At 40.3% G+C, this 23,690-nt stretch overlaps 1 protein-coding gene across 2 annotated transcripts in view; it reads left to right on the top strand.

Moving 5' to 3' along the window:
* The window catches only part of mob3b (MOB kinase activator 3B), a 123,387-nt gene that overhangs the window by 40,563 nt on the left and 59,134 nt on the right, over window positions 1–23,690 (top strand). For both annotated transcript variants that reach the window (XM_062971828.1, XM_008103504.3), the window contains one exon: window positions 19,668–20,230. In XM_062971828.1, the coding sequence (XP_062827898.1) occupies window positions 19,813–20,230 (418 nt within the window). In that variant the 5' untranslated portion in view covers window positions 19,668–19,812. The remainder of the gene's footprint in view (window positions 1–19,667; window positions 20,231–23,690) is intronic.

The raw sequence follows: 23,690 nt of genomic DNA, 5'->3' as shown, positions 1-23,690 counted from the left end.
CCTAGCAGTTTGAAAACATGCAAATGTGAGTAGATCAATAGGTACCACTCCAGCGGGAAGATAACGGCACTCCATGCAGTCATGCCAGCCATATGACCTTGGAGGTGTCTATGGATAACACTGGCTCTTCAGCTTAGAAATGGAGATGAACACCAACCCCCAGAGTCGGACATGACTAGACTTAATGTCAAGGGGAAACCTTTACCTTTACTTACACTTAAAAAATGTACCTGTTCCAACTTACAAACAAATTCAACTTAAGAGCAAACCTACAGAACCTTTCTTGTTTTTAACTTGGGGACTGCCTGTATTTCTAATATAGTATAATAATAATAAACTTTATTTGCATTCTGCCCTATCTCCCCAATGGGGACTCAGGGTGCTTAACAGCATACAGTGGCAAATATTCAGTGCCATAAAGTGCAACCAACACATAAGTAAAACTACCATAAATTAAATAATAATGCAATAAGCATTGGCATCAAACGATAACAAAGCATTGCAACAAATGAAACACCACTCAACTAAAAATTACATTTTAACTAAACGATTAGCCAAAAATGAAAATGTGGTGAAATGCTGATGCTCATTTGAACCACAGCTGCTGAGCTTGCCTTCTCTATATTCTGGCTGTGTAGAACCTGCCAGCGAACCTGACCTTTTAACCAGAAGTGCTTAGTTTGGAATTGGCTCAAGGTAATTATTGTATTTATGGGATAGCGTCACCAACTGCTGTTGTTCTGAGGCTGTGGTGTTCAGCTTTGCGGTGAACACAAGTTGACCTCTGATGAAATTCAACTTGCAATGCACTTGCCGCATGTAATTTCTCTGTTCTGATTAACAGGAGGAACGTATTCTATATTGTATCAGCCAATGCTTTGGGGCATCTGTGCTTTTTGCTATACAGTTTTTTTTTTAATGATCTGAGATAAGCTTCTACTTACACATGCCAGGATTGTTAGATTAATGGCAGTAACAGCAGGGATTCTCAGTTGTTTGGATGCTTTAAGCTGCTTTCCCTGGGCTTTTCAATAAGAACTCCTCAACACTTACAGAAGTTTTGTCTCATTCAGAAGCAATTTGCTTGGAAAAGAGCTGTGCTTTTTGCAATCTTAAAAAAAAATAGGTTGACTGTTTAAAATTGCCTGGTTAGAATGAAACATCACTTTAGCATAAAGAGAAAGTAAAGTAAGACATGGGGCCCATCATAGTCAGCCCTCCACATTTGCTGGGGTTAGGGACAGAGGAGCCCCAAAAGGTGAAGGACAATGAATAAAGAAATTGTTTTTTTATTTTACCTGAGAGCCACCTCTCCAGGAATTTCTCGGTCTTTTGGTTAAATTCTCCTGGACCATAGAATCTCACCGAGGACCTAGAAAATCCCTAAAGAGAAATTTTCTCTAGAAATCTCTTAAGTCCTCCAGCATGACCAAGAGAAGTTGACCATAATGACATATTTGAGGATATGGTGATGTTTTAGAGAGGGCATTTTAATCAAATTCATAAATAATTCACTGGCCAACACATATTTTGGTGTCTTAAACGTTAGACCTGTTTCTAGGTATATTTGACCAGCGGATTCCAAAAATGGCACTATGATTCCCCTATCAGATCTAGTTTTTTAGATACAGAATGTATACCACATGCCATGCTTCAACTGCTTGCCCACAGGAAATCATGATCATATCTAAGAAACTAGAGCTGATGCAGTCTATCTAATGCCATTTTCTGTATTGGTGGCCCAAATAACCCCAGGAACAGACCTACAAACCAAAACACCAAGAAAGGAGATTGCGGGGGAGGCAGGGATAGTAATCAAATCAGCAAAAAGTCAGTACCACAAATGTGAAGGGACAGCTGTCCTTCTGCTTTCTTTTTTCTCTCCTCCTCTTCAACCAGCCATCCATACCACTTGAACTTCTTGTGTAAAACAATGCTGTTTACTCACCATCCTTGCCCATGGGCCGGTATTGGTTCCCAGGTAAGTGGCTACAGATCCCAAGGTAGTTTTCAAGAAGGAAAGAAACGTAGCAATGGTTACTGGGACGTTGTGGGGAACATTTCCATTCATCCCATATCAGATAGCTTAAGAAGCATTGCTCTACAGGGCTTACCCCATCTTCTAGACCAGGGGTCCCCAAACTAAGGCCCGGGGGCCACATGCAGCCCATCGAAGCCATTTATCCGGCCCCCACGGCACAAAGGCAGAAGGGGGTTGGGCTAAATGACCTAAGGGTTCTCCTCTTCTCTTATTATTATTATTAATATTAATATTATTAACATTGAGGCTGGGAGGCCATCTGTCAGGGGTGCTTTGCTTGTGCTTTTGGTGAACTAAATGGCCCAAGGGGTCTCTTCCAACCTTCTTTATTACTGTTGTTGTTATTACAGTATTACTATTACTATTATTATTATTAACATTGAGGCTGGGTGGTAATCTGTCAGGGCTGCTTTGCTTGTGCTTTTGGTGCACAAAGGCAGAAGGGGGTTGGACTCAATGGCCCAAAGGGTCTCTTCCAACCCTCTTTATTATTATTATTATTATTATTATTATTATTATTATTATTATTGACACAACAACATTGTATGACACAGCAAACAAGATAGATATGCTGGATTTTGTATCACAAAATCACAAGTCGAACACTTCCCAAGTGTCTAGGACTGTGTGATGTATTTTCGGATGACGCGCGCAGATCCCAGTAGGGTGGCCTTTTGCAGTTGGCAGATTGTAATTTTGTCAATGTCTATTGTTTCCAAATGCCGGCTGAGATCTTTTGGCACGGCACCCAGTGTGCCGATCACCACCGGGACCACCTGTACTGGTTTTTATTATTAATAATAATATTTATTATTACTATTATTTTATTATGACACAGCAAACAAGATAGATATGCTGGATTTCATATCACAAAATCACAAGTCGAACACTTCCCAAGTGTCTAGGACTGTGTGATGTATTTTCGGATGATGCGAGCAGATCCCAGCAGGGTGGCTTTTTGCAGCTGGCAGATCGTAATTTTGTCAATGTCTATTGTTTATTATTATTATTATTATTATTATTATTATTATTATTATTATTATTATTATTATTGCTTGGTGGCCAACTATAGTCCAGCCCTCCAATGGTCCAAAGGATTGTGAACTGGCCCTCTGTTTAAAAAGTTTGGGGACCCCTGTTCTAGACAGATAGGTGGCGAGAAAGCTATATGACTGCTTAGGAAGGACAATCACCACTCCTTTGATCTGCTGAAAGAGCCTCTTTGTTTAGTAGATATACCCAATGGGATCATGACTGTGGACATCTGTGTCGTATGCTCCTATCACATGTTATCTGCACTGTGGTTTGACAGTGTTGAGTTCCTTCCCACTCCTTGACCAAATATAAATTACAGCGTCTGTTTGAGAAGTTTCTGAACCAAGCATCTTTCTTTTTGATGAGATAAATGTAAAGCTCTGTATCTCTGGAGTGTGTTTGGTATCAGTGTTGACATGTGATAGCATTCTGGAAAGCAAATCCATGTCACAGGTTAAGAAGATAATAACTTAAATGCTAGAAACCATATTTTTCATGCCTCCACAGTCTAAAGCCGTTTAATTCCACCTTCCCATTAATGAGAGAATAAATGCAATGAAATTTATTTATGTCTGGCAGAGGGCAAAGCAGAACCAAACAAGTAGGATTACTTATTATGCTAGTTAACTTGTGTTGAAAACTCTTTGCTGGTTTTTTGGTTTTGTCCTGGGCCAAGCAAAGGATTACATGCAGGTATATGGTTGCCCAGAGCTGGAATATCTTATCTTTGCCATGCAGATAAAATGCAAGACTGAATATCCAGTCATTGCTTCCATCTGAGCGGGCAGTGAAAACAAGACTTGGCAACATCTTTTTTAGATCGCATTTCCCAGAATCCACGCTGGCTGGGGGACTCTGGAAACGGTAATCTAAATCAAAATATTATTGTACTCCATTTGAAACTGTTCCAAAGAAGCAGAACCTCCTTCTGGTCAGATTGGAGCATTATCCTGAAGACTACTCTTTTCAATAGAGGTAGAAAATTCAATATGCATTTCTCCCCTTCTCTATCAATAAATGCACAGTAGTAATTCATAGTGTGTTGCAATATATAGTATTTACATTTACAGGTTTGTTATCCCTTATCCGAAATTCTTGAAACCAGAAGTATTTGGGATTTCAGTTTTTTTAATGGACTACCTTTGTTTGCATATACATACGTAATGAGAAAGCTTGCAGATGGGACACAAGTCTAATTATGAAATTGATGTTTCATGTACACGTAGCCTATTTATGTTTACGTTTTTGACAGTTTTGTGCATGGAACAAAATGTGTGTACCATCAGAAGGCAAAGGTTTCACTATCTCATTTACCCATATGGACAGTTTTTGGATTTTGGATCACAGAATTCCAGATAGGGGTACTCAAACACAATAATAATAAGCAACGATTTGCTGTCCTTTTATGGTACGTAAAGTCAGCTGCCTGGAGCAGTTGTGCTGGTGATAGAGTATCTGTGTGCAAAACCTATTTATTCTCAAGGTGCATTGTAGCTGAGAGCTCTTCATGTTAACCTCTTCCCACTTAGATTCGTAGGCTGATGAGGAGCTGGGACAGAGAAACTGCAGCTACAACATCAGGGATTATTTTCATAAATGCAATCTCCAGCCCTATGTGATGCTTGAATGGGGCTGTAAGTAGAGATGTGTGGGACTTAAAGGGAAGTTCAAGTGATATAAGTGGTCCAGGGGGTGTGAAGTGAGGAGTCTTGGAGGCGATCTGATTTCAGCGTGTTTGTAATACAACTATCTAGAATTGCCTCAATATAAGTGGAGATAAATCTAGCAATCTTTCCAAGGGTGGATTACAGAGGATTGGAGTTGATTAATAACCTATCACTGAATCATCCACCAAGTCATTGGTCTGGTATTTTGGAATGTAGTGATAGTCTTAGACTGAAAGGAACAAGTTAATAGAAGGTCCATTAATCAAAGTTTGTATCATAATGGCTTTTTATTCAAAGCCTGTATCAATGTTGTTTTGTGTTTTTACATGTCTATTGAAATGGTTTCCCTCTCTCCTTTAAAATTAATCAATAATACAAACATGTGAAATATTCATTTTCATTGTTATGAGATGCACACACAGCACAATAGAATTATGAATTCATTCAACTCCCAAATATCAAAAAGGAAAAGGTGAATATTTTGAATGTATGGTTGAATGAAGCCTGAAATTAAATTTCATGATTATAATAAACTTAGGATTTCAGAATGATTTCCACTTTTGGTCAGTTAACTAACTCAAGCCACTGTTAATTAATTGATGACATTTTTAATCAGTAAGAGCAAATGTTAGAATCATATAATTATATAGTTGGAAAAGACCACAAGGGCCAACCAGTCCAATGGTTGCCACACAGAATATACAATCATGTGCTTCTTTTTTCCCTGGTGGCACAGTGTGTTAAAGCGTTGAGCTGCTGAACTTGCGGACTGAAAGGTTACAGGTTCAAATCCCGGGAGCGGAATGAGCGCCCGCTGTTAGCCCCAGCTCCTACCAACCTAGCAGTTTGAAAACATGCAAATGTGAGTAGATTAATAGGTACCACTCCGGTGGGAAGGTAACGACGCTCCATGCAGTCATGCTGGCCACATAACCTGGAGATGTCTATGTACAACGCCAGCTCTTCGGCTTAGAAATGGAGATGAGTACCAACCCCCAGAGTCGATCACGACTGGACTTAACGTCAGGGGAACCTTTACCTTTACTATATTTATGTACTATATTTATTTATTTATTATTTAAACTTATGTGCTGCCACTCCCCTAGGGCTCGGGGCGGCTATAGTTCTGCTGTACTGAAAGCATCAAATGTCAAAGAGAAAGAGTGTGGGTAGCCATTCATATTTGCTAGCTGAGATTTTCCAGATTTGATTATTCACAGATTTGGGTCTATAGGAATCTCAAGGTCCTCCAATGTCACTAAGCTGATTATAGAGTTGTGCAGAAGGATCTAGAGATTTCTAGAAGAAGGTTCTCTCTAGGATGTTGAGCATAGAGTTACGTTGGTGTTCTTTCAAGTTTAAAAAAGTTTTTTTCATTTGACATTTTCCCTGTGCGCATACCTTCACTGAAATTGAAGGGTTGACTGCATTTATCAAATTGTAGTTTATATTATAGTTCCCTCTGCATATCAATCCAGCATGTCTGTTAAGGCTTTGATCATATTCATATGTAAATGTAATTGCTTGATTGACCTTGGATCAAATCAGAATTGATGTAGTCCCTTGACAGCCTTTGTGCCTCAAGGCCAAAAGCCAACACAGCAGTGGTGCTGCAGCATGCGAGCAGTGAAGTTTCATCTTCTTCCCTTCCAATGTGCAGTTCTTGAGCTGCCCTAAAACTAACTCTGGAGGACTACAGTAGGAGATACACACATATCTGCATTCTCCTGTTCAAATGGAAATCCAGTGTGGGATCCTGCTCCATTGTACAAGAATGCTTTTCAGAGCTTCACAAGCAAATAAGGAAGAGTGAGGGAGAACCCGTATGTCCTTCTGCTCCAAGGAGTTTACCATCAAACGTGGAATTCAGAAAGACAGCTTTAAGCCAGGAGCAACTGTGGCTGAAGAGAGGACAATTTATCCTCCATGCTTTTACCAAAATATTGTCCAAAATCAGCTGGACATTGACCAATTTGGTCAACAACTTTTGACCCTTGAGTAGGGTTGACAGAGTGAAAGGTGGAAAGATCTCCTGTTGCAGGTAGTTGAGAAGAAGGAATTTCAGTGGTGTTGATTCTTACATTTTTGTATGCTATGCAGTGCCTGCTGAAATCTTCACTTTTACACAGCCATTTAAGATAAAGGAGTTGTCTCTGTTTTTCAATCTGGCAATCCTCCTTTTCATTTTGGGAGACTGTTTCAGGGGAAAGGATTGGGGTGGTGTTTTGAGGCAACCTATTTCTCCTGGAGATCCCCAAGAAAGAAATGATGTCACTTTTCCCAGTATTTTCTTACATGCCACTCAATTTTTGGCAAAAGGTTCATTGCCATAAAAGGATAACCATGTTCTATACTTTCCCCACTCTGTTTGAAGGGAATATTCCATGAGCAAAAGAGATTTCAACTGGGTGTTGTTTCCTGTCCAACTGTATCAATGACAATTGTATACCAGCGAAAATGAGAAGAGTGAGTTCTCCCACCCAAGCAGATTAGAAGCTGCTTTCAGTCAATAATATGACAAGTGTGATGGTTTTTTGGAACCACAATTGACAGTCTCATTTATAGTGCATCTTGTTCTAAATGGCCAATAAAAACACAGTGAGCATCTGCCCTCTTATTTTAGTGGAGTTGTCTTTTATTTCATTGCTTCGTCCCTTAAGATGGGCACTCTTTTCTTATTTTATTAGAGTGCCCCCCTCCCCCAAGAAGACCACCAGCTCCTAATTTAAACACTCATCAAAGGGAAATTATTAATGTGTGGGAGGAAATTGTGCTTCAAGAGTTATGCCTGAAATCATCTTACTACAATGATGTAGTGAAATGATGATATAAAATCACAAAATCAACGTTTGCTTATGGGTTTCCCCCCTAAATATTTAAGCCTCAGATGATTGAATCTGTGGGTGAAAAATCCATGGAAACAAAGCGCTGACTGTATAGACAGATAATGGAACCTCTCTTCTAAGGAAAAGCATCTTCACAAGGAGTGTTCAAACATTTCTTTATAAATTGCACAACATAGCTTGAAAGACATTGCTGTGGAAGAGTAGCCCATGGGGAAGGGATCAAGTACAATTTTGTCATCTCTCTATCCAAGATAGAACCACTAGAACACTTTTTTCATAAAGTAAAAAAAAAAGCCAGAACACATAAAGACTACATCATATAAGGTGTATAAAAAGTGTGATCCCAATGTGGACAAGTGACTGCCAATTCTGATGCCCTGTACTATATACTTGCTGTGTGGAGTGGATATATTTATATTGTCTTCTCTCTACATAATAGTAGGCTATTTGTACAAAATGAGAAGTCTTCAAGTAATCATATTCTAGGGTAGTGATCTGAAGTGGGTTTTGAAGATTTTCCCTGAGTGGAAAAAACATTACGTGAACTGTCATGGAGACTAAGCAAAAGGACCTCATTGGTACACACTTGTTTCGTTCATTTTTCTTTCCTCAAATCTATATCATTGTGTGCTGTTTTGGTGTTCCTGTGGAATCCCTTAAACTTATGACCCATGCATACTTTGAAATGGTATGATTTTAGACCATCCTGCCCCAATGCCAACTACTAGAATTTCCATTTGAGTGAAATGTGGAAATGCTACATGAAGCATGAGATATGCTATCCAGAAAAGAGGTTTTTTTTTATCATGTCAGAAGCTGCCTGAGAACATACTGCAAATTGCTTCTAGTGTGAGAGAATTGGCTGTCTACAGATATGTCCCCCAGGGCACGATGAGATGAGTGGCTGGGGGGCTTCTCTCATGTCCCCGCAAGCTAGGGCTGACAGACAGGAGCTCACTTTGTCTTGCAGATTCAAACTGGCAATCTTCAGGTCAGCAATCCAACTTTCAGGTCAGCAGTTCAGCCGGCACAAGGGTTTAACCCATTGCACCACCACAGCTCCGCAGAAAATAGTAGACCAGAATTATGTTTTAAGAAGTTCCCTCAGGGGGATTCATAATCCCTTTAATCCAAACGTGAAGTATAAAAACCTAGGTGCTTGAGTGCTGAGAAACAACTTCTTTTTGATATGACTAAGAATTGATCTCTGTACTTCAAATTGCCTCAAATTCAACATCATGTAGTGGGTTGAGTGTTGAACTAGGGCATTGAGAGGCAAATGTTTTAGAATTTGACCTCATGGGCAGTGAATTAAACATCTCAAATGGGCAACTAGTCAGCATAACTAGTGAGAAGGACTGGTGGGAGTTGAGGTCTTGAAACCTCATGAGGATTAGAGTTGGCCACTCCAACCTAAAACAAAACAAAATGGTATGAACAGATAGCAGAGACCTTGAAATTGTCCCTTCGCTCTGAGCACCTAATAGCAGTCACAGCAGATGTGTAGTTTATCTATTTGCATATATAAATTAGTTGAAATTACATTGCCAGTGAGGAGCCCTGGTGGCAAAGTGTGTTAAAGCGCTGAGCTGCTGAACTTGCGGACCAAAAGGTCCCAGGTTCATATCCCGGGAGCGGAATGAGCGCCTGCTGTTAGACCCAGCTCCTGCCAACCTAGCAGTTCGAAAACATGCAAATGTGAGTAGATCAATAGGTACCGCTCTGGCGGGAAGGTAACGCTGCTCCATGCAGTCATGCCGGCCACATGACCTTGGAGGTGTCTACGGACAACGCCGGCTCTTCGGCTTAGAAATGGAGATGAGCACCAACCCCCAAAGTTGGACACGACTGGACTTAACGTCAGGGGAAAACCTTTACCTTTACCTACATTGCCAGTGAACAGAGGGGAAAATGATCCTGCGTGTGCTTATAAGTGCAGTTTAGGTAACTACTATGCCTCTTCCCATACACACACTTGCACACACACAAAGGAGAGAGAAAGACTCCAACTTGAGTTAAATTGTATGAATTGTTTATATTTACTCGTATAGATACAAAGCTGGAAATGACTTTTATAATTCGAACAGAATTTATCATACATCACATCTAAGTCTGACCAGATGAACTGCATATTTGCTGAGTCCTCTGTTCAGGTGGTCAGAGCAGATGGGCTATTTCAAGGTCCCTAATATCCTTTCCTGGAGCCCTGGTGGCAAAGTGCGTTAAAGCACTGAACTGCTGAACTTGCAGACCGAAAGGTCCCAGGTTCAAATCCCAGGAGCAGCTTGAGCGCCCGCTGTTAGCTCCAACTTCTGCCAACCTAGCAGTTCGAAAACATGCAAATGTGAGTAGATCAATAGGTACAGCTCCGGCGGGAAGGTAACGGCACTCCATGCAGTCATGCCGGCCACATGACCTTGGAGGTGTCTACGGACAACGTCTTAGAAATGGAGATGAGCACCAAACCCCAGAGTCAGACATGACTGGACTTAACGTCAGGGGAAACCTTTACCTTTACCTAATATCCTTTCCTAACATTCAATTTTGCTGAATACTCATAAGTTTTGGACAGGGCAGCCTCTCTAATAGGAGCCGCCAAAATTGGACTGTTCCCTAGTAACCTTTCAAATAAAGAGAGGACAGTTCTCAGTAGAAAAACTCATTTATTTGTTCTTGTTTGACCTGAGGAAATGAGGTGAAACTTTTTTTATGGCACAAGTCTTCCCAACCACAGCAGATCGGTTCTGCTATTAGGCTGAATGGGACAATTGCCAAGGGTAGCAGATGCTGAGCGCCAGGGTGGAGTGGCAAGGCGTGGAGGGAAGAGTTGTGTGTGCCATGCGGCCTGCATTGTTGCCCTTGCGTTTGGCAAGTCATGCTGTCCTTTTGTTTTCTTTCAGTGTCAGCTGGCAGTTTGCTTGGCATCTGTCTGTTAAATGAATGGGGAGATGGCATTTTGTTTGCCTCTTTTTTTCAGAATGATGGGAAAGGCTTCCCTGAGTGAAGATACGGCTTTCAGACAGTCTTACATCAGCTGTTCATTTCTGTGTGTATTTTATGTTCATTTTATGAACATGTGAATATCTGAAATATCACAAAAAGTATTTTTTCCTCCCCAAATGCGAAGACCATACAAAATGAAAAAAACATGACTCTTAATGAACATAAGAAATCATAACACACATCAGAATAAAAAATGGAACCTCACCCATTAAGACAGTCTGAATTGATGAAATTAATAACACTATACAAATAAAATATGTTCCTGGTTTAAAAGTGTGATTTTCTGTTTAATTGTGTGGTACAGTAGAGTCTCACTTATCCAACATAAACGGGCCAGCAGAACGTTGGATAAGCAAATATGTTGGATAATAAGGAGGGCTTAAGGAAAAGCCTATTACACATCAAATTAGGTTATGATTTTACAAATTAAGCAACAAAACATCATATTTAACAACAAATTTGACAGAAAAAGTAGTTCAATACGCAGTAATGCTATGTAGTAATTACTGTATTTACGAATTTAGCACCAAAATATCACAATATATTGAAAACATTGACTACAAAAATGTGTTGGATAATCCAGAATGTTGGATAAGCAAGTGTTGGATAAGTGAGATTCTACTGTACTTACTTTGAAAGTAGTTGTTATAATCCAGAAACTTTGTTTTTGTATCTGCCACAAACTATGTTGAATTGGTTGAGACTCGATGAGATAGTCATTGAAAACTATAGCAAAATGTGCTGCAGGATGGCCCTGAAAAACAAAGTTTTTGCAGTTTAAAAAACCTTTTCCATGTTTTTATGATAGAACCAATTAGTAAATGACATTTATAACCAAGGAACAAAAGTTATGTTACATAGTTCATACAAAAATGAATTCTTGCTAGTCTTTTTCATTCACATAGATTTGGGGTAAAGTAAATACAGTCATCCCTCCATGTTCACTGGGGTTAGGGGCACAGGACCCCCATGAAAGTGGAAAAAAATTAATAAAAACCCCACTATTTTTATATGAGATAATACCTCTCTAGAAATCTATAGGTCCTTCTACACAACTCTGGTCAACTTCCCATATTAATTAAGTCCATGAAGTTAAACTCTTAAAAGTGTTAGAGCCGACTGTAAATGCTAAGAGTGAATTTTCTAATACAGGATCATGCTTTCTACACTGTGTCTGATATACTATCTGCTGATAAGCTAGGCAACATTGACTCATTATTTATGAGTCAGTGGAAGCGTCTTCACTCTATAGTTAGCTTTGTTACCTGAACATGGGTGCCTTCCCCTTTCTGAGTGGGAGAAGATATCTATAATATATTTCTTTGATTTGCTGTGGGAGAAACAAACCAGAGAGAGTAAGATGCTCACATTCAGGTGACACAATAAATGAACCATGGCAAAAGGTTGTTTAGCAATTCCCAATTGCAAGCAGCAGCTGTTTGGCAGTGTGCATATTACATGACAAGACAGAGTTCTCATAGCTCCCTCGCTTGCCATATGATCCAAATCTACTCTCCATATATTTGTAAGCATCATGTATTCTGCCACTTTTGTCCTATTACTGCAAGATGTACGTTTCTCAGGAGCAACTTGAGAAACTGCAAGTTGCTTTTGGTGCGAGAGAATTAGCCGTCTGCAAGGACGTTGCCCAGGGGATGCCCAGATATTTGATGTTTTACCATCCTTGTAGGAGGCTTCTCTCATGTCCTCACATGGGAAGCTGGAGCTGACAGAAGGAGCTCACGTGCTCTCCCTGAATTTGAACCTGTCCTGCAGGCACAAGGGTTTAATGCATTGCACCGCCGAAAGTTCCTACGTTCTACTGAGATGTTTTTCTTATTCACTTGTTCTCTGTCTTCTTAAATACCTGAAGGTCAGAGATTCATCTACTATTTGACCTTCTTATAAATGACAAAAGTGGATATAACCATGAAGGCTTAAGAAGTAAACATTATTTGTATCTAAACTACAGAAGGGAAAAAATATTGGTAGTTAAATTCATAAGGAGCTGATCTATTCGTGTTCTAGTAACTGGAGCTTGTACGTGCTAAGAACCAAATCCGTTATAAATGTGTTAATTTATTCCTCTGGAAATTGACATAAACATTTTCTCAAACAATGCACATGCTTTATTGCTGGTGGAAGGAGATGCCATGTCTTACAGACTTTGCTTGAATAATGGCTTTTATTGTTTCAGAATTCTTGCAGTTTGGCATAATGGTTGCTCCTTCATCCTTAGCATATTCTCTACAGCTGCAAGGGATTGTTTCTTAATCTCAGATGAGCATGCAGGAATGCTAATGTAATGTTATTTGAGTAAGATGTAATGCTAGCAGTCAAAAGTACATTATTCTTATCCTTTTAGGAAGCACCTCTCTCTCAGCAGGGTAGTTTGTATTAGGTCTTCTTTCCAGAATGGATGGTTTTTTATTTGACCCGAGTGTTGCTAAACTTGATAAGAACTTTATTTATTAGCAGATTTTCTATCCACATTGCCATGCATTGTGGAAATACTTAAGTAAAGCCAACTATCATTTGGGTCCAAGATGAGCAATGAATGCTGAGATTAATGGGACTTATACTTTTCATTCAATTCCATTCCTCTACTACATTACCTTTCTGTTATGACTCATGCTCTGATTTATGGGAAGGTTGAACGCCTCTGTGGTCCCAAATAAACAGATCATGGTTAAGAAAGCCAAAAAAAAGTGCAAGCCAAAGTTGCTTACATTCAGTATCCTTTAGGCATGCAGAAATTGTACAAGGATTTGGTAAACCCTTCCCAAAGTTCAAAAGGATAGCTGTGTCAACTTAGCTGCAGGAACCAAATTTCTGACTGTGGTGGAGGAATCCTCATGGCTCCTCAAGGAAAAACACAGCAGTCGTTTGTTTGAGGACTAGCCCCCATTCCTTGAAGGAGGAAATTAGCAGCATGGTGGCAGAAAGTTTCTATTTTTTAAAGTTTGCTACTTTCAGATTTCTGGATGAGGGACACTCAACTGCTGTTTAAAAAAATAATTGCTAGTAAAAGTAACATAGTAGCAACAGAGAGTGAGAAAAGTGGCAAATCCCTGGGATAAGTCGGCTTTGCATACAACTGACATAAAATATACTTTCAACTCATCAACCATGCACTCCCTGAGAACCGGGAGAGGATCTCTCTCCTGGATTTCTCATAGAAGCTTGTACTTTAATACTTCACAAAACCAGGAAGAATACATTTGACTGTCAGGGATAATCAGCTCTCCCATCGTGCCTAATTCCCGTGAAGTTACAAATGTATATTCTTACCGTTGTTGTTATTACATTGTACTTTCATTTTTGCAGTATGATGAATGATCTTAAAGATGATCCTTACATGCCTCTAGGGAAGTGGTTCTCAACCTGTGTGTCCCCAAATATTTTGACCTTCAACTCTCAGAAATCCTAACAGCTGGTAAACTATCTGGGATTTCTAGGAGTTGTAGGCCAAAACACCTGAGGACCCACATGGCAATTGTGTGGCAATTTAACTGGTGCCAAGGACCTTATAAATAATAGTGGTATCCAAAACTGTTCCAACATTGCTACTGTTGAATCCAGATCTAATATTACATAAGATCAAGTAAGATTTAGACAAGTGTTTGTAACGCAATTGTATTTATTTACAGTATTTATTTATTTATGGTATTTATATTCCGGCCTTCTCACCCCGAAGGGGACTCAGAGTGGATCACATTGTATACATATAAGGCAAACATTCAGTGCCATATAAACATAGAACAGAGACAGAAACAGACACAGAGGCAATTTAAACCTTCTCCAGCTTCCTGAGGGTATGCTTGATTCCGCCACAGGGGGAACACCTGCTTCATCATCCACTGTGACGGCGACTTCCTCATTCCAATGGCGGCTGGATTATTTTTATGGTGCCATAAATTAGCCTCCCCACATATAAGTGGTATCTAAATTTCCCACTTGATAGATGCAACTATCTTTCGGGTTGCTTAGGTCAACAATGAGCACGGACTATTTTTTTTATTTTAATTGTCGGGTGCTCACTCCCATACGGGCTGGCCTCGAACTCATGACCTCTTGGTCAAAGTGATTCATTGTAGCTGGCTGCTAATCAGCCTGCGCCACAGCCCGGCTGCAGCCCGGCTGTAGAATAGCTGCAGTTGCATACATTGCATGTATGTAGTCTAAGGTATTGCTGAAGCTGGTGCTAGCTGCAATATAAGATACTACACCATATCCCTTAGTAATTCCTTAGTCTATTGGAACTTGAGTGAACCTGAAAACATTTAACATTTAAACCAAAAAGGGGTTTGTTAATTGAGTGAAGTCAGATCTGAGTCATACTTATAATGTAAAATAATGTTACTATACAATACAGTTTTGCAAATAGGAAGAAAGTCTGAACAGTTCGCCAGCTTATGCTTTTAGATCAATGTTTTATATAGGACAGTAGAATTCAAATTATTTCATGCATTGCAAGAGGAATTGGGCTTTCCAAAGAAACTAGGTTTTCCTTCCTACAGCTATTTTTGGAACATCTGCCTATGAACATCTGTACAGATCCTCTGGAAGTTCGGCCTCTGTTACTATGCCTGCCAAAATCAGTAACCTTTTTATTTTGGTGATTCTCTTTATCAGTTGACCCTTTATATCTGTTGAGGATTGGTTTCAGGGCCCTCAAAAAAACAAACTCTGTGTGTGTTCAAGTGCCTTATGTAAAGGTGCTGTATAGAAATTCATCCCATTTGCATGCATTTAGTGTAGTGCAAGTTGGGATGGGGTGGAGTTATTCGACCCCTTTCTAAGTGAACAATTATTGGGCAAATGCTGAAATAATCCCCCTCCTCCATGCTGATTTCTTAAGTCTCAGCATGCCGTGATGATCTCTAAAACAAGACGTGAGTTTGAGCACCATCCAGTTCCTTTCACCTAAACACTTACTAGAGAGCCCCAGCTTCCCCTTTCCTGGTTCCGTCTCTTCTTCCCTTTCATGGACTCCACTCCTTGGCTCCTTCACCCTTTCCTGTGGAGATTCACAGAACATACTCACAGTCTCCCTGCAAGCCTTGTTAGTCAAAGCATAGAAATCTCTATTGAAATGGTATAAGAGAGCCACAACAAAGCTGGAAGAAACCCCTCTAGCTGCCCACTTCAGCCTTGGGAAAGAATCCCATCACCACGAAGGATGAAGCAGGGAGCTGGCATGCACCCCATCACAATTCCAAATGTATAATGTTGTGTATATTTGAATCCACAAATCATGAGGTCGTGGATACAGCGGGCCTGCAGTACCAAATTCCCTATCATGTTAGAAATGTGAAATGTAATGAAGATTTCAGTTTTCAGTTGTGTCTGGAATATTAGAAGCTTCAAGAGTGAAAATATAACATAAAGGAACACATAATGTCTAATTTAAATTAGAAAGAATAATGTTAATAACTGAATTAGTTTTGATCATGTTTTTGAGCAGTGTTACTGGATCCGTTATTAAGGATTTGACCTCAAATGCATGCAACATGTCTTAATATAGCACTTTTAATATCAGTGGAAATTGATACATCGGTTAGTTTCAGTGGCAGTTGGATTGGACTTTTGAACTAATAAGTAACTTATGGTATGTTGTAAAACTGCTGTTTAGGCACCTTCTTTCATTCTACTGTATACCTTTCTTTTACCGCCAAAATAGCTTAGCCTCTATATGGTGGGAGCAGTTGTCACAGCTCTATATGGAAAATGATTAATGTGTGCCTCTGTAGTAGAAGTCAATGTAACTGGTTGACTCGGATGTGAATGGATTTGCTGCTCAATTGACTACCAATGCACAAAACCACTGCCTACCTTCCATAACTGTATTCTATTCCTTCTCCTGCATTCAATCCATTGACCTCAGCCTTTATGGAATTTGGCTTCCAATAATACAAGTCTTCCTAGTTCTATGAACTGACAAAGAAACAGTAATTACAGAACATTTTGTATCCTCAGTTTACATAGAGGAGGGGGAAGAGATAGAGGTAATTATTGGGTTTTCAAAGGAACAAAGGGAAGGGAGGAGTCTATTACTATAAAAAAAACCCAAAAACCCAGGGATGATCTCACAGGGTTGGATGACTACACTATCTCATGAAAGTCAGATGATATTTTTCTCTGTTTTAAAATATGTGTGTGTGTGCATGGAAGTGGGGGGGAGTAGAACAGAAGGATTATACTTATAACCAGTTTTCATTTGCAATTTTCACTGTTTTAGATTTACTTATATCCTTTATGGTCAGTGGACCATAAAGAGCAGATTGATCCTTTGATAGGAGAAGTCAAGGATTTCTCAGTTGAGCAACTTTCAAAAAGTTCTTCAATAAGAAGAGTTAAGAATAATAAGAGTAGCCAAGATCATGAACAGTAACCAAGTGTTGTACTTGAAATAAAACTTGTTTATTGCTTGAATTCCTTGCCTAAGAGACACCATTGCCAAGGAGAGTGCAATCTTTGAATTTATCCAGAGTAGCAATTACATGGAGCGCCGTTACCTTCCCGCCAGAACGGTACCTATTGATCTACTCACATTTTCATGTTTTCGAACTGCTAGGTTGGCAGGAGCTGGAGCTAACAGCGGGCGCTCATTCCGCTCCTGGGATTTGAACCTGGAACCTTTTGGTCCGCAAGTTCAGCAGCTCAGTGCTTTAACACAGTGTGCCACCAGGGGCCAGCCCTCCATGCAGTCATGCCAGCCACATGACCTGGAGATGTCTATGGACAACGCTGGCTCTTCGGCTTAGAAATGGAGATGAGCACCAACCCCCAGAGTCGGTCACAACTGGACTTAACGTCAGGGGAAATTTTACCTTTTTAGTAATTACATCCTCACCACAAACTTTCCATGGTGGTGAAATTGGGCACTTCTGTGGTGCTGGAAGGGTCTTCCATGTCAGTCAGGATTTTGTTTTGCACTGAATACTAAAGTTAGAATTGTCCATACTATTGTATTTCTGACTTTTTCTCTCCGTGTATGTTGGTGTGTGTAAAAGCTGATAGGAAGAATGTCAATTCATTTGAAATGTAGTGCTAGAGAGGAGTTCTGGACTGCCAAAAAGACTAATAAATTCATCTCAGAACATATCCGGCCTGAAGCCTTTGTAGAAATGTACTAAACTGAGACTGTGATACTTTGAACATATAAGAAGATATCACCCATTAGAAAAGACAATCATGTTGGTAATGTGGTAGGAAAACAAGAAGACCATATTTTAGGTGGATAGACTCAATTAAGGAATCCATGGCCCCGGGTCTCAGACCTGAGACATCACTATCAACCCCTGTGTTAGGCGTCGATGTAACTGGTTGACTCAAAGTAAATGGAATTTATTTGAAATGACAACAACATAGCAACTACAAATTGTTGTTTGCAATGTGTCTGCCTAATAAACTTTATCTTACATGTCCTGTCTAGCATTTTTCAGTCCCACCATCCTCAGAAGCACATTTAGTAGAGATATGATATACCTTCTGGGTTCCTGCGCTCAAGCTGAGGAACCCAGCTTGTAAATGGTTTTCCACTGGCAAGCAAAATCCTCTTCATTCAGCAGTTTATTGGCAATTGAAAATCAGATTTAATTAGAAAAACAACCTTTCAGCCACATTTTAATACTATCGTTCAGTTGTGCTCTCTGATTATAACATATCATTTGTTTTCATGTTTATCTGTTTTGGTCTGTTTTTATCTTGAGTCTAATTCTGCATGGCGGAGAGTTGGACTAAGTGGTGCTTGTGATCTCTGCTATGGTTCTGTTCTGTAAATGTTGCCCATTTTTGCAAAACATAGCCGGCTCCTACAATTCAAAGTGAATAGTATTTTCTTAACTTAGAATGCATCTACTCTGTAGAACTGATACAGTTTGGCACCACTCTAACTACCATGGCTCAATGTTAGGGCCTTCTTTGCCAAAGAGTGCTCATATCTCACCAAACTCTTGATTCCATAGTATTCAGCCATGGCAATTAAGATGATATCATAGAATCATAGAGTTGGAAGAAAATCCGTGGGCCATCTAGTCCAACCCACTGCCAAGAAGCAGGAAAATCGCATTCAAAGCACCCCTAACAGATGGTCATCCAGCCTCTGCTTAAAAGCCTCCAAAGAAGGAGCCTCCACCACACTCCGGGGCAGATAGTTCCACTGCTGAACAGCTCTCACAGTTAGGAAGTTTTTTCTAATGTTCAGATGGAATCTCCTTTTCTGTGGTTGGACCTGCAATAATTCTACAGTGTGGATGCACCCTTACTTGGAAATTAGCATTTCCTTCTCCCTTCCTTCTCCCCGCCTCCTTTTTTCTCCTGCATGCAGCCTATCTATGGGATTTCAGTTAATCAGCCATATATTTGGGAATCAAGGCAATATGTAGACTTTTGCCTTGATCCTTTACTGGAAAGTGTATTCAAATCTGCATAAAGGACATCTGAATTAACCCTTTCTTGCAGTCTGAGTTCATTTTATTAAGCCCCAATTCTCTGTATTATAGGCTGGTATGAGCAATGTTTGGTTCTTTTTCACTCAGCCGACATAGGCAATGAGGAAGAATTCTGGTAGTTGCAATGATGCGTACAAAGAACTGCACTTTACCCACTTCTGTTGTATTGATAGGGGCAGCCAACTCCTTTGTTGATAGAATTAATAGATTTGAAAAGGCAGCAGTCACGATATCTTTTAGAAACTAAAGCCTAATTCTCATTGTGATGATAAACTGACTGGGGTGTAGAACTGCAATACAGATCCATATGGTAAAATATTATTTATACTAGTAAGAGAAACACATCTTTATAACATATTGAGAACTGAGTTTAAGTGAGAAGTTGAGAGGATGTAGCTGTCCTTTCCAATTCTTACTTGTCTAAATAGGTGTGTTTGAAAAGAAAACGTACAAAGGGAACTTAATTGCTTATCTGGGGACTCATCCACATGTAGCCTCTCAGCCATCTGTTAAGTAAAAATGCTTAGATTTCAATGTACTCTTATAAAATCACTAGCAAATTGTTGAGTGTCAAACTTAGCACTAACTTGTTAATTTTCCCCCTTCTCTGAACCTTCAGGGACATGAAGTCGCCTAAGAAAACTTTAAACAGGAAGAGCTAGTGGACCAAGGAAGTCTTCTGCAGAGATTTTTCTTCTCTTCCACTTGGATTTACTCTATCATCATTCCAGTGCCTCTTGGTTTGCAATTGGAAACGACAAGACATGTCCATTGCACTCAAGCAAGTCTTTAATAAAGACAAGACGTTCCGTCCCAAACGGAAATTTGAACCCGGGACTCAGAGGTTTGAACTCCACAAACGAGCCCAAGCTTCTCTGAACTCCGGGGTGGACCTGAAAGCAGCCGTGCAGCTTCCGAATGGAGAAGATCTCAACGACTGGGTTGCAGTACACGTGGTTGACTTTTTTAACAGGATCAACCTGATCTATGGAACTATCTGCGAGTTCTGCACGGAAAGGACCTGTCCTGTGATGTCTGGTGGTCCAAAGTATGAATACAGGTGGCAGGATGATCTGAAATACAAGAAACCGACAGCATTGCCGGCACCTCAGTATATGAACTTTTTGATGGACTGGATTGAAGTGCAGATCAACAATGAGGACATATTTCCGACCAGTGTAGGTAAGATTGCAGTTTCGCCTAAGCTTCACATATCTTTCAGGATTTCCTCTTAAAACATATTGAATTTGCATTAGAAATCCAAAAAAAAATCAATCTCTCAAATATGAAGTTCCTTTCTTTAACATTTGCAATTTACATGCATTGTAATAGCATTGGCATTTATGTGCTACTAGTTTGTCTACCCCGGCATCGCCCGGGACCTCTGCCCCCCCTGCTTTCATCTTTTTCTCCTCATACGTTTTCCCCTCCCTCCCTCCCTCCCTCCCTCCCTCCCTCCCTCTCTCCCTTCTTTTTCTTTCTCTCCCTCTCTTCCTTCTTTCATTTATTTCTTTTTCTCATTCTTTCCATCCCCTCCCCTTTTCCCCTCCTCCAGTTCTCACAATGTCTTTATGGCAACATGGCTATTTGTGAGGCTCTTTCCTTCCTTCCTCCCTTCCCCTCATACGCATGTCACTTGCTTTCCCAGTGACATCACAGAAGGCCACTTCGCCTAGCAAAAGCCTTTGTGATACAGACCAACAGGCAGACATACTTCTGACTTTTGTAGAGATAAATTATGTTAGATTAAGGCAGCGGTTCTCAACCTGGAAGACACAGCGAAGTCATGCCGGGCCCGGCAAAAACAGGAGTCGGGTGAGAAGCGTTTCTTGGTGCTTTATTTCATCATAATACATTACACCGCATGTAAGGCATCATGCATTTCAGGCCTCTAAATAGACACCACATAGTAGAAAATTACCATCTTAAACAATATAACTTGGCTCACGGTCATCATTCTTATCATCATATTTTTTCATGCTTTCCAAAGTGCCTTTAAGACATTATATAGGGATTTCATACAAGATTTAATTATGTGTTTCATATCTACCTTTTATACATAGCCAGAAGGTAATTTTATACAATATTTTATTACTTACTTAGGTGATCCCTTATTGTTTGAGTGTGATGGCCTTCCAAGTGTAGTGTCTTGGTGGTGGATACGTAGGTGACTGTAGATCCCTATTCTTGTCCCACATGTTTTTTCCACAGTGAGGACATCAGTTTCCACGTGGAAGGCGGTCTCAGTCAGGGTTGGCTTGACGAGCCTTCCTCTTGGCATGTTTCTCCCTTTTGCCCTCCATTCGTGCCTCTTCAAATTTTACAGCATTGCTGGTCACAGCTGACCTCCAGTTCTGTCACTACCCCAGTCACCAATCAAAATCATTTTGGATTTTGGAGTATTTCAGATTTCCAGATAAGGGATGTTCAACCTGTATCTTATTTACCCTTAAAGAAGAGTTTTGTCCAAACTTAAGCTTCATGATGCATATACTTCTCGTCCTTCTCTTCTTCACCGTCCTCTTCTCTTTATTTATATCCCTTTACCCCATAGGAACTATTTAGAATTCTAATACATGTAGCTTTCTGCATTATACCTTATACCTTATATATTATTCCTTATAGATTGCACTATAAATCTATACTTGGTAGATTTATTCCTAGACCAACAAAATTGGTAATCAAATAAGCCTGCCCTATTATCCAAGAGAGAGAGGATACATGGCATTGCAATCATGAACCTTATTGCAGGATGTGAACAAATCATTTATGACTTTTTTTCCTTTGGCTTATCACCATTGTTTTGCCTTACAAGCAGTGTGGACATAACTGGATGTGGTCAGAATTTTTTCTTCTTTCCACAAGCAGCCCGCAGTTCTTAGAGAAAAAGAGACAAATGCTGCAGACATGGGATATCCTTTTTTCCCAGCTTTGTGTGAGGCATTCTACTCAAAGCAGGGATGATCAGGAAGAGGAAGGTGTTGGCAGGAAATGTGTTCTTTGAAACAAGGAGATGTTTTGGCATGAAAATATCTGACTTCACCCTCACAGGTCTATAATTTTGGATTCCTGAGTGGCACTGTATTTCCTCCATGTGGAAACCGTCTCCACTTAACCCAAGACATCAACTGGCAGAGTTGCAAAGGGCGTGTGCAGGGTTTTATCTTGTGAATCTGTAGAAAATAAAAGCTGCTCTGGAAGGTCCCTCATAAATTCTTAAAATAGCATGCAGGCTGCACAGGTCACATGTATACAATTACCCGTTTGCTCGTACATTAATTTTCTTGCCCTCAAAAGGCAGAATCTAACAAGAGGCTGATGTCAGATAAAATGAGCAAGGAAAGCGGAGCATGTGAAAATGTTGTGGTCTGGAGAACGAAGGCATACTGAAATGAAAGAGTTATATTGCTGGCAGATGAAAGAGTAAAATTAGAGTGTTGGCCCAGAGACAAGGTGGGTATGATCTCTTGGCAGAAGAAGCGCGCACGGGTGAAAGGATGTGATGGCATTTGGTTTCCAAGGCCTGAGTCTTGTTTCTTTCTGAATTCCATAGAAGGGAATACTCACTGTAATCCCTATAATGCGAAACACCATGCTTGTTTAAAGTCTTACTTTACAACTTTTAAAGGTATATACCTTGTTCATACAAAATCCTAAGTGGATAACAAGGCCTAATACCAGGACTAGTTCCAGTGGGTGCTTAGTAGACTTGTGCTTTTGAGGAAAACCTTGACCCGTTTTGTGTCCTGGCTTTCATTGGGGCCCCCAATCCGTTTTTTGGGATTTTTTGGATATTTGTTTTCAGTTTGGGGGGGGGGGGTTCCTACCCACTGGCTCTCCTTTCCACACACTTTAAGGAGGTTGTCGAAGGCTTTCATGGCTGGGATCACAAGGTTGTTGTATGTTTTCTGGGTTGTGTGGCCATGTTCCAGAAGTATTCTCTCCTGATGCTTCGCCCACATCTATGGCAGGCATCCTCAGAGCCTCTGAGGATGCATGCCATAGATGTGGGCGAAACGTCAGGAGAGAATACTTCTGGAACATGGCCATACAGCCCAGAAAACATACAACAACAATTTAAGGAGGCTTCCGTTCTTCTTACCTGGCACCTGCTGTTTCTGCTCTAGAGTAAGAGGCGCTCGGCTGCAGGCAGTGGCAGGCGCACACATATTCTGGGCCTGCCGCCACACTACACACACACTCTCCTTGGAATGAGCATGCCTGCCTGCACGTTCCACCACACACACACACACACGTTCCCAGGCAAGGAGGCAAATTCGGCTGCAGACGAAAGCAGGTTTTCGTGTTGAGCAGATTTTTGTGTAGGGAGAAGGCTTCCCGTTTCTTGCTCCCAAAGAAACGGAAGACACAAAAGAAATGGTAGAAATGGTAGTAACGAATTCCGCACACATGTCTAGTTCTTAGTATTCACTGGGGTCTTCAGGACCTTCTGTGAGGCCAAAATAAGTGGAAGCTCAAGTCCCATTATATGCAATAGTATATTAAAATGGCACTTCTTACATAAAATGGCAAATCAAGGTATGCTTACATATATATTAATGTTTTCAAGCTATTGCTGCACAATCCATGTATTTGTAATAAAGATTTGTTTGTTTGAATTCATGGATATAGAAGGCTGATT

The sequence above is a fragment of the Anolis carolinensis genome, chromosome 2 (assembly GCF_035594765.1).
Source record: "Anolis carolinensis isolate JA03-04 chromosome 2, rAnoCar3.1.pri, whole genome shotgun sequence".
Classification (NCBI taxonomy): Eukaryota; Metazoa; Chordata; class Lepidosauria; order Squamata; family Dactyloidae; genus Anolis; species Anolis carolinensis.
The sequence above is the reverse complement of the archived record's forward strand: the minus strand, read 5'-3'. Positions and strand labels throughout refer to the sequence as shown.